Genomic DNA, 16731 nt, shown 5'->3' on the forward strand with positions numbered 1-16731 from the left:
GCACATACAGATATTATTTCTTTATGAGAGTAATGATTATATCTTCTTTTAAAAATCATTCTTTAACATCACAAATTGTAGTTTGATGGTGTTATTTTTCCAGGATGTGCGAACATGCCACGTTCACTGATTCCTTAATAGTGAAGCAGTATACGTTTGCCTGACAGAGTCAATTGTTTAAGGTTATTGAAATTGATTTCGTACCTTAAAAAAAAAAAAAAAAAGCCCAGACCTTGCAAAAGAAGATACAAGTCCATCACACAGCAAGAATCATTTAAAATACATCTTTAATTTTGGAAAATCAATACGCAACCTACAAAATACTTTGTTACATGATTATTAAGGCTCAATCTGTTTTAGATTTGTATTGATATGACAAAATCATATTTTGAGTAAGATATAAAAATACTTAGTCATTATTAAGGAAGGCCTTCTAACTGAATTTATAAGAAAAAGGGCTGTATCCTAAGCACAGCTCCAGAATGAAGGGAACTAAAACCTTAGAACTGCCTAATATATAAATCAGGTCAAAACTTCCAGCCTTTATTTATGTGCTGGAAAGTTTTCTTTTTTCATACTTTTTTTAATGGATAAACTATTTCTATTCCCACAGAACAAGGAAATGTCCTTAAATTCAGATCTGTACAATTGGTCAGGTGATCATCAAGCCATGAATTCATTTACACAGTTAATATGATCCTTTGACTGGTAAGGCAACCAGAACAATTAGAGCAGAACAACTAGCCCCCAACTGGTCAGCTCCTGGTAAGTCTGCCATGTGTCAATCAAACCACTGACTCCCAACGGGTCAAGCTCATAAAGGTTGATCTAAATTACCTAAATTAAAACACTAGAAAGGAGTAGTTCCTCCTTCACTCACTTCCTTCCTCCCTTCCCAATCTTAAAAGCAGAGGTTTTTATTGTTGTTGTTGTTGTTATTTTGAAGATCATCATTTACTTTCTGGCAAGAAAGATTTTACTTCCTAATTTGTAAGTCTAAGTGGATCCTACCTGATTTTTCACTTAAAGCACCATGGTCACATTTGACCTTCTGCCATTTCTGAGGTCAGAAGAATTGTGTTAAAAAGCTTCTCCCCTCTACACAGAATGTTAATTTAACGCTAAGTAATGAATATTTAAGGATCCTAATAGATGTGCAAATTAACAATTATGCTGTAGCACCCTGCTGTTAATGCTATGAACCTTTGCACTGCTGCAGAAATTCAATTTGGGCTTTAGTCAGCCTTTCGTTACTATATTTCCAACACTGAATCTTGAGAAGTTCCTGAAGGCTGGATGGCTATTGAGTAAATGACCCAGCAGTGAGGTACCCACAGATACTGGTCAACCTGTGAAGCATGAGGGGCGCTTAATTGAACCCTTTGCTAAAATTATTTTGACGTGTAAATAATCATTAAGTTCATCTGAATCGGACTCTGAGTTCTTTATGGGCAGGATGCCATATAAGAGATTTGAAAGGAATGGCAGTAATTAACCCAGCTGACTTCCCTGGGATCATGGAGCAGCATCAGGTCCAGCCTGCCTCCATATTTGTTCTGAGCAGTTGAAGTCATTCCAGAATGTGCCACACCAGATGATGAGGAAAGATGGTGGAATTTTTCTTTAAATGACGTACACACAGATTTGCCCTCTTATACATCAACAGTGAGTCTAAAGCATATGATATTATGCGCAATGCATCAAGTGAAGTTAAAAAGAGCAATACCAATTCATTTTATCAGTTAACTTTTGCATTCTTTGCCTTTACAGCAAAATAATGAAAAGCAATAAATTCTGCTGATTGATACAGACCATCATAAATGCTTGTTTTAATCTGCTTTTTGAACAGATTAAAATGTATGTAATACAATATTAAATAAAACATAGGCCATAAACTCTGTGGGCCCACATACAAATGCTGTCTGGAAGAACATTATTATATCAGTTTTGACTCAAAACAAATCTAGTAAGCAGAGAAAAATACCTCCTAATCATATTTAAGATTCAACATACATTGAAGGTGTATTAATACCACATGAAAGACTTTGTTTTTCAGACTAAAAAATACCTAGAACATAGATTTCATAAATTTTTCAAGTCTGACCTTTCACTGTAAATACTGGAAGGAAATTATAAACAGAATTATAACTGCTAATGCCATTGGATTTTCATTAGAAACCAAACATTTACCTGACTTTGAAGAATAGAAATGTCAACTCTTAGAAATCTAGGTAAAATAATCTAGTGTCTTTCATTCTGATCATCTTTTAAGGAAAAATACTCTAGATTAAGCAGAAGTAGCATAAATAACATGATAGCAGAACTAGCATAAAACAATCATAATATGATTTAGACTTCTACTCAAGAGAGGTTTGTGTTAATTACAAATAATACTTTATCAAAATACATTCTTAGAGTCTGTACTTTTGGGAAACAATATGCATGAACTTTAAAAATTCATCTTTAATGTGCATAAATATTTCAACTAGTGTCGAAGACTGGGATTCCATTTTGAAAAGAATCTCTCCAAGCAAAAGGTAATATGTCTTAGTGACTTATACTAAAATATGTATATCAACAGAAATAGCTTCATTGCAACACGCACCAGAATACAAATAGATTTTGAAAATGATAATACCATGGGGGAAAGACAGGTACCAAATACAGCTGATGATTACTCACCAATGTGGTAATAGGACAGGAAGATAAATAATTCAAAACCACAGATACTTCCACATCTCCATTTTAGCCTGTGGTTTCAGTATTATCCTACACCTAGCTACATTTCAGAGATGAGCAAAAGGGAAAATGAAGTATTTTGGTTTATGCCTCCTTTGATTGCCTCACCCTCCGGTACAGGTGCTAACACAGCAAGAAGACAGGAGGACTGGAGGATAATAAATATGGCACCTAGGTAATCCAGAGTGCAAAACCTTCGGCCACTGAGTAATCAAAAATTAAAAACCCTTTAGCCAAGCTGGCTGTTGGGTCACACACTGAATAACAGTGCCCTTGAGTTTCACTAGGAAGCAAAAACATCACACAAATTATAGACACATTTTAGATCAAACCTCTAGGGCACAAATATGTCAAAAGTATAAAATATAGATTGTTCAGTTTCAGGTCTTAACTCCTCTAAACACAGCCATTGGCCCTGTCCTAAGTTCTGTATTCAGAAGTCATTTCCACTATGCAGTAGCAGAAGTTGGTGTGGTTTCTGTGAAGCACATATTTGCAAAGTGGGGCGTTATCATTTACTCTTGCTACTCCTACTGAGTTACGCAGTCACCAGCTTTATCTGGGTCTTCTCCATCGATTTTAATCCACTTCTTTTCTATTTCAACCTGTTATACAAAAGCAAAACATGGGCAGCATTAACAAATGCAACACAGGACAAACACCTGTTCAGTCCTGTTTCATACATGAGGCAAGAACTGTAGCCACCTCATCCTTTGGACACAGACACATCCCCTCCACCCTCTCTGGCTAGCTCCATAGTGAGCACTCTGCTCTCCTTTTGGGCAACAGAGCCCCCCAAATCCTTCCCTCTACGGGCAAATCTTGAAGAGGACTGAAACTCTCCTCTCTTCTAAGTCAAACATAGTTTTTATAAAATGTATACAGAATACACATATTGATAAGACATTTAGAGATCTGGCTAGACATGAGATCAATTATACTCCCACATCATATATCCAGCCTTTGGACCACTTGAGATTTATAACACACTCCAAATCACCTCTCTCATTAACTAAAACAAACTAGTTTACAAACTGGCAAACCTGCTGGGCAGAACCATCTGCCTGCCCCTCATCTTTTTCATCTTAGCTTGTATGTCACCTCCTCACAGAGGCCCTCCCAGACCACTCTAGATAAGGAAGCCCTCCATCACTCTTTACCCTGTAACCCTATTTTATTCTCTTCTTAGAATTTGTCACTATTTGAAATTATATTATTTATCAGTTTACTAATTATTTTATGTTCCCCCACTAGAAGGTAAGCTTCATGAAGACAGGGACTTGTCTCTTGTTCACTTTTGCATCCCCCACATCTAGAGCAGCACCTGGCACTTTGAAATTGCTCAATAAATGCTTATTAAATGGAAGATAACATTTTGAAACTGACTGCCACCAAGTGCAGATCAATTAGTAAATGCTGTTAAAGCTAAAGAGACTTGGTTATATAATTTTGAGCTGTCCTCTAAAACTATATGAAACTGGTACATCCATGAGTAGGAAAATAGGTACAAATGAAGTCTCCACGTGTACTTGACCCACATTTCAATCACACATAATACTTATTTTATACCTAGTGTTACAGGTCAAGTTCCCCAAGAAGCAGATTCTGAGATGGAGACTGGGGTGCAGCAAGTTTTCTGGGGAGTGCTGTTGAGGTCGACCCCTGTGGGGAGGAAAGGGAGGGGAAGGAAGCAGAGAGGGAGAAGTTGGGCTGCAATGCAGCCACAATAAGGCTTCAGCGGATCCCCAGGGAGAGCTGAAGCTAGGATGGCCCCGCAGGCTTATCCCAAGTTGAGGCAAGAGGGTCTTTATAGCCCTGCATCCACCAGTCATTGGACACAGGCTACCCTGGGAAGGGGGTGTGACCTGGAGCCAGGCAGCCTTCTTCAGCAAGGGCAATTCCCAACTGCGGGGAGAATGAGTTCTTCAGTCCCAAAAGGGCTGCACAGGACAGCACCCACCCATCATTAATTTTATCCATAGAAAAAAAATCACCGGAGACAAACTTATTGGCTTCCAAACAGATGGTCCAACATAAACAAAAACCCTGACTTATATTACTATATTATAGAACCATCAGTTGATATTAATGGTGTCATATAACCATACTATTTCAAGACACTGTGGGAAATATGTGGCAGAGGTTATCTCTATATCTACTAACTCTGAAGATGAGAAGAAATAGTAAGTTTAGAAACAGGTGCAAGTGTATGTCACTTTTTAACTCATCTGGCCCAAGAATGCAGAAGAGCTGATGGTGACCATTTAAAATTCCTGTAGTAGAGTAACTCAGCATTTCCCAAAGGGTGCTCCACAGAATACTATTCTAGAAGATATTGATAGATGTTTATATGCACACGGACATGCCCATACAGACAAGACTCCATAATCAATAAGTTGGGAAAACTGGGTTAAGTTTGACAAGTTTCTTTATGGCAGAACTTCTCAGAGCCTTCATTTAACATTAATTTAGTGTACGGCATTCCCCAACTTATTTTTGTCTTGGACACAGAACACATCTTGGGAAATGCTATTCTAACATAATTTTTATTATAAATATGCTTCTGAAATGTGAATTCATTTTTAATGCCCTGTTCTTTATTGAGAGCTGAATTATTAATTACGTGGCACTGTGTGCTCAGGCTTCTGATGTTCTCTAGAACTAAGGGGAAGAACTAGGCTCACTGGTGACCACCAAGTTTCCATGGCTGGGCTCTTTTCTAGGCCAAATACACACACACACACACACACACACACACACACACACACACACACAAGCACATACATGGTCACTTAAGAGGGCAAAGCAAATATTTAAAGCCAAATTAGGTCACAGCTCTGGAAGCCTCAACCTGAATAAAGCGCTTTGGATGTACCTGAATGTTGTAGCAAGCTCGCTGAAGAACATGTTTCTGTGGCTGAACATCACTCTCCACCCCCAGAGACCTGATTTCTGTCCTTGAGGCACAGGTATCAAGCATCCCAAACCGAACGGTAGCAAACGGATACCAATCAGAGGGAATTTCTTGGTCTGATCCAAGTTCTAGTTTGTAAGACAGACAATGGGGATGATCAGGACCTTGAAGGAAAAAGTCAAATGGTCAGTCAAAGCATTTCAATGGCCACAGAACATTTCTCTTGAACCTAAGAGGCACACATCCCTCTCTTTAATAAGCAACTCCGTTAGCATTGTGGTGGTGTGAATTCCATTTAAACAACAAACCATCAAAATTCATGATTTTGCACTAACTAGGGGGAAATCTGTGTTTTTTAAGTACTAGCTTTAAAATAAGTACAACTTTATTACTATATACATGCATATATTAACTCCTAAAAATGTTTTCAATTAGAAGTATGCTAATTTCTTTCACTAAAAGATGAGTAATATTTATATTAAGCATCATTATTTGGCTACAATGTGTGTAGGATCTGTAAAAAAAGCCCTCTTTCTCCTAAGTAGACTGAATAAGCTCTTACAATTCTTAATTTATACATGTTCTTAGCACTCTGTTTATTGATAGATAATGCAAAGGTAAACTTTAGCCCAAATTAGGTAACATTATAAAAAATTCTGATTTTTGAAGTTGAATTTAACGAAATTTTATTACATTTCAGAAACTACTCTAGACCAAGAATTCTTTTTTCAGTAGAACAGATTATTTTTTACTATGGTAATTCTCATTCATTCTCCTTAAAGCTTTGACCGGAACAGATGTACAGTGTAGAGAGGGACATACTGGCTTTCAGTGTTTCAACCTAATATTTGTTTTCACTTAGTTCAATTTGCCATGTACTGAGCATCTACTCTATGCCAGGCCAGGTTCTGTGCCAGACCCACGGATATTGGATACATGCAAAGATTTTAAGTGGGGTCATGTAACGTGTGTGTGTGTGTGTGTGTGTGTGTGTGTCTGCGTGTCTGTGTTATAATGGAGTAAAAAATAATTTCAATATAATCACTGTAGTAACTCTACAAATGTTCCATAATTCTGTTGCATTGTTCACAGCATCTACATATCCAATGCAGCTATCTTTACTTAAATAAATGTATGACATGACAGTAATTTCAAAAGCCAGATTAAATTACTTCACCACTGACATAGCTCGAGAAAGAACATTTCCATTAGAATATAGCTTTAGGCACAAAAACAAGGGTTTAAAGGATTTCACTTAATTCTTAAAAGATAAATTGCCTTTCATTCCTTACAACCTGTTTCTTGTAGAGACTAATAGAATTCTAGGCTGTAAAAGACCTTGAGAAGTCATCAATCAATTAACCAACAGATGCTCATTAGCCGTCTCCACCACGTACATGTGGGTAGGATGATGGTGGCCTCTGAGGTGCTCTATACCACCCAGATCACTGCAGGCGAGTGATAATTTTATTCACACACACACACCCAGCGGAGATTCCACAATCCATCATCCTTTCTAGTCCTCTGTCTGCAGCAAGGATACAGTAAGTTTATTTAAACTTAATTCAGGCACTCAAGTCCTTTACGGCACAGTCGTTAAGAACACCAACACTGGGGCCATATTGCCCAGGGACAGCCCTGCTTGCTACTTAATAGCTGTGTAATCCTAGCCAAGTTACTTGATCTCTCTGAGCCTCAGTTTCCCCATCTGAAAATGGGAGTGATAATGATGCTAATAATAACATGAACCTTATAGGATTGTTGTAAGAATTAAACCAGTCAGGGGCCGGCCCGGTGGCTTATCGGTTAAGTGCGCGCACTCCGCCACTGGCGGCCCGGGTTTCGGATCCGGGGTGCGCACCGACGCACCGCTTCTCTGGCCATGCTGAGGCCGCGTCCCACATACAGCAACTAGAAGGATGTGCAACTATGATGTACAACTATCTACTGGGGCTTTGGGGGGGAAAAAAAGGAGGAGGATTGGCAATAGATGTTAGCTCAGAGCCAGTCTTCCTCAGCAAAAAGAGGAGGATTAGCACAGATGTTAGCTCAGGGCTGATCTCCCTCACCAAAAAAAAAAATATATGTATATATAAATAAACCAGTCAACACACACAGAGCACCAGAGCCGTGGTATACTACAGATATAGCAGTGTTGGACATGTATGATTACTTTGCAAAGTGTTATTCGATTATAAATCCAATATTATTATTTAATTACTATAATTTTGCTAATGAATTCTACACTTAGAGCTGAAAATGATATTGGAGATGATCTAATTTGATATTCACATTTTAAAGGAAAAAATTCTTTTGGAACTTTTCCAATCACAATTACCCAAGTTGAAGACCTAGAACTCAAAAAATGTTAGGAACAAAACCTTTCTACCTGCTTTTCCAAAAAAAATTGGTAAAAGATAAAGGAGAGCATTTTTAAAGTTTTCTGGCATATTTTTCCTGGCTTTTAAAACCTCTAAACGGTCTACAATGTTTAATAACACACTCCCCCTTTAGACTTGATCTCCTTGAGGAGAGGTATCATGTCTGTCCCTAGCACAATGTCTGACAAGTTTGGGGCTCAAACAGTATTTGTCAAATTTGTGCGTAAAAGAAGAAAAAGATAGAGGAAAATCATGTTATTTATCTCAGTACTGACCAGTAGGGGGCACTCTCGGGCTTTGGTAATTGCTATTTTCACAACATAACTTTCTGGGAATGCAAATCACAAAATCTTAGGTCTAGTTGATATCCTGTCCCTCCTGAACCAAAATATTTCACATCCAAAACTAAATTGCTGAGAGTTGGAGGGATTGAATGGTGGGAGGATGACACAAGTAGAGGAGGAGAGAGCACCAATGTGCCGATGACAGAGAGCAGAGAAAAAGTAAAGGCAAGTTACATTTAAAATTTTGTAAAATTGGGAAGGTAGAGACAGATAAACTTGTTAATTGACCCTTCACCACTCCCACTCCCCTTTCTAATTCTATGCCACCATCTGTACCTCCTTTGGCTAACCAATGTTCTCATTCATCCTCCTCTTCTCCTTCGTCTCCTTCTTCCTCTTCTTCCTTTCTCTCTCTCTCTCTCTCTCTCCCCCCTACCCCCCACCCACCCCCAACAAAGCCTGTGCTCGGAAAAGGCTCCCCTGTTCCTCTGTAGTCATTCACACCTTAGTCTGAATGAACTATCTGAGCTACCTGCCCAAGGCCAACCTTTGTTGTAAAATGAAAGACCTGCCCACTGTTAAAGGAATATTAAGCATTGACATTGACATGCTAGTAGAAGAGACATTTAAGGGGCCAGCGGCCCTTCCCCCCCTCCCTTGAAATCACATGTAAGTGAAAAGGAAAGGTCAATCCTGATCTCAAATATCCACAGTAGGAAAAGCATAAAAAAATTTTTAATTAGTACATAGTAGACTACTTCATATATTCTCATTCAGTTTCCATTAAAATATTTTTTCTAACAGTATTTTTATAAACTAGCTTGAAATGGGTAATGTTTTAAAGACTTTAAAAGAAGCCCTCTGTTCTCTGAACATCCAGTTGATTTACAGACAAACAGAGATGCACTCTAAGCCCTGCTACTCTACGAGTGGTCCTGGCACCAGCACTGGCATCACTTGAGCACGTGGGGGAAACACTGTATGGGGGCCCCAGCTGCTGAATCAGAACCTACATTTTAACAAGGTGATTCACATGCACAGGAAAGTTTGGGAAGCACTGCCTTAGGACAAAGATTTCCTCTCTGCCCCAACCCTGCTCTTTCTATGCTTCTCCTCCAGGGGCAAATTACCAGGCAGCATCCCATTCTTTGCACTGCCCTCCCCCACCCCACAATGATGAAGCCACATGACAGGGCTACGTGATCCCAGAAGTGTCCTGCCCCCCCAGACTCTACATGACACAGCCTCACTGCCTTTTCTCTGGGCCTGCTCTTTGTGCACAGACCTGATCTGAACAAAGCAGCTTTGATCCCAAAGGATTTGTTCAGTGAATTATCACCATATAATTCACTGGAATGCTTGTAAAATGTGGTTCTGTGTGGGCCCGGTGCTATGACAGTCTTCCAAAAGAATTCCCGAAGGCCAAGAGCAAGTCCAGCCAGCCTCTCCGGGAACACCCACTCTTGTAATTGTTCTTACTGAGCTCAAATGCTAGTAAATATGGGTGGGAGGGCAATAACAGAGCCCCAGGAGACAGAGGATACACAGAGCAGTGTATCCTGGGGAACCATAACAGGTTTCACAGGAGAGGTACCAGCTCAGTACTTCCCAACTCTGGCTGCATGGGAGAGCCTTTCACAAGCCCCAAGACCTGGGCCTCCCCCAGAGAGTCTGATTGGTAGGGATGGGGTCTAAATATGGGTACGTTTTTAAAGCTCTAATGATTCTAAGCACTCTAACATGCAGCCGGGGCTGGGAAACAGACTTGGATTTTAAAAGGAGAAGTGATGAAGAAGATCCCAGGCTATCTCAGCTAACAGCACCGCTGCCCATCTATTCGCCAAAGCCAGAGACCCTAACCTTCTCCCACCCCGTCCCCACTCCCCCCATGCCCACAGATAATCTGTCATTGTTTGGGGGGCACCTCCTCTGAATTCCCTCACCCATCCCTCACCTCCTTCTCAGTGCTCCCACTGCCACTGGGCTTGCTCAGCATCTCTCCCCTCCTACCAGCCTCCCTGTATCCATAATCTACTCGTGAATCTCTCCCCCACACTGCATGCCTGACTTCCTAAAACAAGGTATGATTCTGTCACAGTCATGCCTGAAAACACTCCGGAGGCCCTGCGGACAGACAGACTCCACACCCCACAGCGTTGTTCATAACATCCTTCATATTCTGGTTTCCTCTCCCACCACTCCCTCGTTCCTGAAACTTAGATAAGATCTCCCACCTACACGTCTGTGTTTCTGCTATTTCTATCCTTGATGGAATCCTACCGATTCTTGCACGAAGCTTAACCATCACCTCTTCAGCAGAGCCTTCCTTCCCTAGCGCCCCCTGCAGTTTATCACTCCTTCCCCTGGGATCCCTATTATGTACGTTTCCACATGCCTGGAATAGAGCACATTTCCCCAGTGCATTCGGATAGTTGCTTCTGGGTCTGTCTCGCCTACTAGACTTACGTTTCTGGGGAGCAGGGATCATGTTTGTATCTGTATCTCTCAAGCACCCAGCACAGCGCCTGTACCTAGAGGAAATTTGGTGGGTGTTTGTGGAATGAACGAGTGAATGAGCGAGCCCTCTTCTCAATAAATTCCTGATGACTGAATCAATTAACTATAGCATTAACTCTGAGAAAATGCAGTTATAAACAAGAGCATCTTCACAAGAAGCTTTATATGTTGTTCCCATTCCAAAATTAGAAAAGAATGATGGTGATGCGTTCTCAGTTTGAAAAATAAGGGCGGTTGCCCTGGCCAGGTCTAGCCAGAGGGCCTGCTCTGAGGCAGAACAGCTGGAATGCGCGCTGTGCGAGCCTGTCCCCCTGCCCCTCTGACCCCACCCGGACAAGCCAGCAGGTTGTGCTCCTCTCTCAGAGGCATAATCATTACTGCAAATCTATGTGAAACCTACATTTGACCTTTTGTTCTGGTCCCAGTGACCATCTCTAGGACCAAAGGAAAACAACAGGAGTCAGGTTATCACCCAGCCCTCAGGGGACATCTGCAGATCCAGGAGGGTACAGTAGGCATTCCAGTCTGCCTTCCTCTCCTTCCCTTTGAGGCAATAATATTCTGATTTTGATAACCCCTCTCACCTAAGAGTAGCACAAATAACTTTGAGAATAGATCATTTGGAACCTTGTACTCGAAACCTCAAAACTTGTTTCCCTGGGATGAAGATAATCTGCAAATGGTTTTAATGTGCTTTTCCAGCAAAATTATTTTAAAAAGGCAGGAAACATTACCTCTGTGGAGGTATCATGGAAGACATTCCCATCATGCTGGAGTTGACCAGGAGGCGCCATTAGAGGCCATCTGTGTGACCATGCTATCCCATCACCGCCTCGCCCTGCCTGGAGCCTGAGCTGTCCTTGGACTAGTCCTTGGAACTAGAACCGAAACTAACGTGAGTCATGAGAGCGCTGCGGAGCAGAATTTGGCATTAATGGAGAAGAGTGGGGCATATCAGGGAGGACTACTGTGAGAGGCTTCCCTTCTGCACAGGGGCCTGGGGCTCCCCAGCCGCCCAGCTGCGTCTCTTGCCTGCTGGACCCTGTCCGTAGCCCAATCAGTCGGCAGATGTTAAGCTGGCAAACTGCAAGTCATAGACAAGGTGGTCCTGCATCTTCCAGGGCACGGTCCCTGCCGCCCCTCAAGTCTATTGTGCCCTTCCTGCCCCAGGACACTGCAAGGCCTGCAGGGCAGTGTCCCTCAACCCTGGCCACACATTAGGTTCACCTGGGGATCTCTCAAAACATATGGGTGCCTGGGCCCCCCCCCCAGAGATTCTGATTTAATTGGTGTGGAGTGGAGCCTGAACATCAACATTATTTAAAAGCTCTCAGGCTGTTCTAACATACAGCCAGGTTTGAGAAACACTGCTATAGGGCCACCTCGAACAAAAATGCTTCCTCTGAAGTCCACAGCCTGGAGGGCCCTAAGATGAAATTAGACTTCCCTGAAGGACTAGACCAGCTGTGAGCTATCTAGAAGTGGGGATCAGATCTTATTCATCTTTAGCCCCAGCACCTGATGTGGCGGTTGGTATACAGTAAGTGCTCAATAAAGGTTTGGCTGAATGAATGAATGCACCAACTCAGATGCCCCAGTCTGCCCCCAATTTAGCTCCATAACCCAGTGTTCTACTAGAAATAACTGAAAACAGGGAACAGCCCTAATTTCAAAATTCGTTGTTTTGCTCTATTATATTACACCCACAACTAACTTACTATTCTAAAATAAATGTGGTGCTAGGACTGTCTTTTCAAAGTTCTGAACTTCTAGATTAATTGTTTTCCTTGCAAAATTTTTAAAAATTAGCTGAACTTTTAATGCTTAGGTTGTGTCTACCTAATTCCGAAACAACTCGTCCAGCTGGTCCAATTGGTTGATTCAGCTAAAAAAATCAATTTGGGTAAAAATGAAAGGTAATCTTATTTCAAAAAGCAGGAAGCAAAACCTACGGAGTAAGTAGTACTGGCTGAGAGTAGGAAAAAGTTCAAATATACTCATGGATGATAGATCTTTAAAAATTAATTAAGGAATCTAAGGTATGTGAGCAATATTTTTAATATTTGAGATTGATGGTTGATGTCAAGAAGTCTAACTAGAAATTTTCCCTCAGTGCCACCATCCACAACAAAATCCCAACCTAGGATGGTATTTCTCATGACATTAAAAAAATTTTTTAAGTTAAACTTATCTGGTAGAAATAGGCACAAGAGGACAAAATAAACCAGCTGTTTGACTAAATGTTCCATCTCCCACCCAGCGATGTAAGCGTGGCCACAGCTGACTGAAGTTACCATCTGTCTCAGCCTGGTTTCAACCCAAGGAGAAGGGTGAAAACATTCAAGCTACTTCACATGAAAATCAACTTGGGGTGTTGAATATTTACTTGAATTTTTATCAGGAAGCCGGTCTATCTTCCATACCACGGCCCGGTAGGCACTCTCATATTTTGCTGACCCCACAGTGACCTGTATGACAGGTTCAGATTCAAGTTCATATAAACTCCCCAGACATGCCCGGCGGTTCATTTTGGCTTTCAGGGACTTCTGCCTCTGGAGGTTCATGGTCCAGAGGGCCTTGATCCATTGTGATGGGACAGGAAAGTGTATCATTATATTGTCACAGGACCTCAAGGAACTGGCGTGGGATGGTCTCTGAGCCAATGGGGCCATGTTGACAAAGGCTTGAAGCTCCACATATGCCCCCTGGACAACCACTACAGACTTCAGGGAAAAAGGAAGATCTTCCCCATTATACAAAGTCTTGAAACGCATCAGCTCAAACCGGCAGGCGTCCAGAGGTGCAAACTTAATGATTCTTGATTGCTCAAATTCTTGTGCTTTCACACACTTATGAAAATGATAGTCAAGAATATCAATCCCCTTCTTTTCTGGGTCTTTTTCAAAATAGCGTTCATTTCGCTTCTGCAGTTCAAGGTCATTCAAGGTTAAAAAGCATTCCGTGTTCCCATTCACAAAGCAGAGGCAACAGATTTGAGTTATCACAGCACTTTCAACCAATTTTCCTTCTTCTTTAGTGATTTTACCCCAAAAGTTGTCCATAATTTCCAGGGAAATTTCTTGTTCCTCATAGTTCTTTTTTGGTTTTGAAACAGCTGGCAGCTTCATCAGCTCCTCCTCCACAGTAGTCAGAAAGTCAAGGAAGTCGTGGTACTCTGTAGACCCCAACTTCAGCATCTGTTCTATGTCTGGCTCGTGAACTACTTCTGTCTTAGAATGGTATTTCCTTTTTTCTGTGTAAGACACATGTTCAATCTTCACAGTATGGATTTTTCCTGCCACACTAAAGTTCTCAACTTTGGGTTCAGAAAGCCTGCAATGTGGATCGAGCTGTAACTCTTTAAATGGTTTTTCTAACCCCTTCTCATAATACATTTGTAGAATTCCTCCAGGTAAGACCTTTAGAAAAATTGGTCCCCACTGACGGGAAGACATCATGTTCTTCTTCTCAGGAATTCTCAGCATGAAAGACCATCCGGTTTTTGGCTGACTCCTGAAGAGCGTGTGGGGAACAAAGGAAGAGGCAGTGTCTTCAGTATACAGATATTGCATAGACAAATTCCCAAATGAGTCTTGGTTCTCAGTTGATTGGAGATGTTCAAGCTTCTCACAGATGTAGTTGAGTGAACACTGATTTAAACTTTTTTGATCAATAGGCATCTCTTTGTCTCTTAATTGGAACATCTTTCTGCTTCCTGGAGGGTCCAAGGTGAACTGGGAAGCACTGCCTTCATCTTTCCAAAATGGACTTGAAAAAGCACAGTCCTCCCGAAAATACTGAAACTGGGGAGCATCACTCTGGAACCCTAGGCTTTCAGCCTGGTGAGGGCTATTTTCATCTGGAAGACCCACTTTGGGAGCTGGATGCGTACATGTGTGGTCATCAGGTAAGGAAGCATGGGACAAACAGGTTGGTTTAGTAGGCAATAAGGAAGAACCTGCTCCTGGTGTTGTGAGTGGACTGTTTGAAGATGATTCTGGAATAGGATAAAGCACATGAGTCCCTCCTTTGGGGATACCAGGAATACCTGGGAAGTCTTTGGTAGGTGTAGAAAGAGGAGAGTTACTTGGAGGTCCTGGACTGAAGTAAAAGTCTATGATGGGAGAGGAGAGAGGGGTACTGCTGGTGGAGGAAGCTCCACTGGGAAATTCCTTAGGACCAGAAAGGTTCAGCTTAAGTCCGTTTGGCCTACAGATGCCTTGATTCTCCAGAGGGAAATTCTTTGACTTTTGAGAAGATTGAAAAGCAGGGTCATCATCAAATGTGACCCAGTTGCCTGGGTTCGTGGAGCACATCTTTGGGATCAGATTATGGTCTTGTCAGTGAATCAGATACGTTTTCTCTGTTAAAGGAGAAAGAGAAAATAAGAACATAAAATGAGGGGAAAATTTTAAGTTACTAGAGGTCTTTAGTTCTGAGAAATACTTGGATTTAAAAGCATCCAGATTCACAGATTAACTGAGCTCAAAGAAATGCTTAAAAACTCTAACACGTTTGATGGCTGAATGGATTAAAAAAACAAGATCTAACCATATGCTCTTTACAAGAGACTCATTTTAGATTTAAGGACACACATAGGCTAAAAGGGAAAAGATAAAAAAAGACATTCTATGCAAATAGAAACCAAAAGAGAGCAGGGGCGGCCACATTAATATCAGACAAAACAGACTTTAAGTCAAAAACTGTCACAAGAGACAAAGAAGGCATTATATAATGATAAAAGGGTCAACTTACTAGGAAGATATAACAATTACAAGTATATATAAACCCACCATCAGAGCACCCAAGTATATGAAGCAAACTAAAAAATGCCGGGAGTGGGGCCGGCTCAGTGGCATAGTGGTTAAGTTCGCACACTCTGCTTCGGTGGCCCAGGGTTCACAGGTTCAGATCCCAGATGTGAACCTACAAACCACTCATTAAGCCATGCTGTGGCAGTGTCCCACATACAAAATAGAGGAGGATTGGCACAGATGTTAGCTCTGGACATGTCTTCCTCACAAAAAAAAAAAAAAAAAAATGAAGGGAGAAATAGACAGCCATACAACAATAGTAGGAGATTTCAATATCACACTTTCAATAATGGATAGAACATCCAGACAGAAGATCAATAAGGAAATAGAGGACTTGAACAACACTGTAGACCAAATGGACCTACCAGACATAAACAGAACATTCTACACGACAGCAGCAGAATGCACATTCTTCTTAAGCACATATAGAACATTATCCAGGATAGATCACATGTTAGGTCACAAAACAAGTCTTAACAAATTTAAGAAGATTGAAATCATACCGAGTATCTTTTCCAACCACAATAGAATGAAACTGGAAATTAAGAGCAGAAGGAAAACTGGAAAATTCATTAACATGTGGAAAGTAAACAACACACACTTGAACAATAAATGGTTCAAAGAAGAAATCAAAAAAGAAATTAGAAAATATCTTGGGACAAACAAAAATGAAAACACAACATACCAAAACTAATAGGAGGTAGCATAACCAGTGCTAAGAGAGGAGTTTACAGTGGTAAACACCTACATTAAAAAAGAAGAAAGATATCAAATAAACAACCTAACTTTACAGCTCAAGGAACTAGAAAAAGAAAAAAATCAAACTGAGCCCAAAGCTAGCAGAAGGAAGGAAAAAACAATGAGTAGAGCAGAAATAAATGAAATAGAAAATAGAAAAAAATCAATGAAACTAAGAGTTAGTTTTTTGAAAAGATCAACAAAATTGACAATGTTTTATCAAGACTGAGAAAAAAAGGGAAAATACCCAAATAGAATCAGAAATGAAAGAGGAGACATTATAACTGATGTCACAAGAATAAAAATGATTATAAGGGACTACTATGAACAATTATATGCCAATA

At 40.8% G+C, this 16731-nt stretch overlaps 1 protein-coding gene across 2 annotated transcripts in view; it reads right to left on the minus strand.

The window, feature by feature from the left end:
- Positions 1 to 268: 268 nt before the first annotated feature.
- The window catches only part of STON1 (stonin 1), a 51243-nt gene continuing 34780 nt past the window's right edge, over positions 269 to 16731 (minus strand). The window contains exons 2-5 of one of the 2 annotated variants that reach the window (XM_087436795.1): positions 13222 to 15198; positions 5615 to 5817; positions 4309 to 4401; positions 269 to 3344 (exon numbers count right to left, since the gene is read on the minus strand). In XM_087436795.1, the coding sequence (XP_087292921.1) occupies positions 4315 to 4401; positions 5615 to 5817; positions 13222 to 15151 (2220 nt within the window). In that variant the 5' untranslated portion in view covers positions 15152 to 15198 and the 3' untranslated portion in view covers positions 269 to 3344; positions 4309 to 4314. The remainder of the gene's footprint in view (positions 3345 to 4308; positions 4402 to 5614; positions 5818 to 13221; positions 15199 to 16731) is intronic. The other variant, XM_087436796.1, reaches the window with a different exon arrangement.

This window comes from Ceratotherium simum, chromosome 11 (assembly GCF_057802395.1).
Source record: "Ceratotherium simum simum isolate JZ-2026a chromosome 11, ASM5780239v1, whole genome shotgun sequence".
NCBI lineage: Eukaryota > Metazoa > Chordata > Mammalia > Perissodactyla > Rhinocerotidae > Ceratotherium > Ceratotherium simum.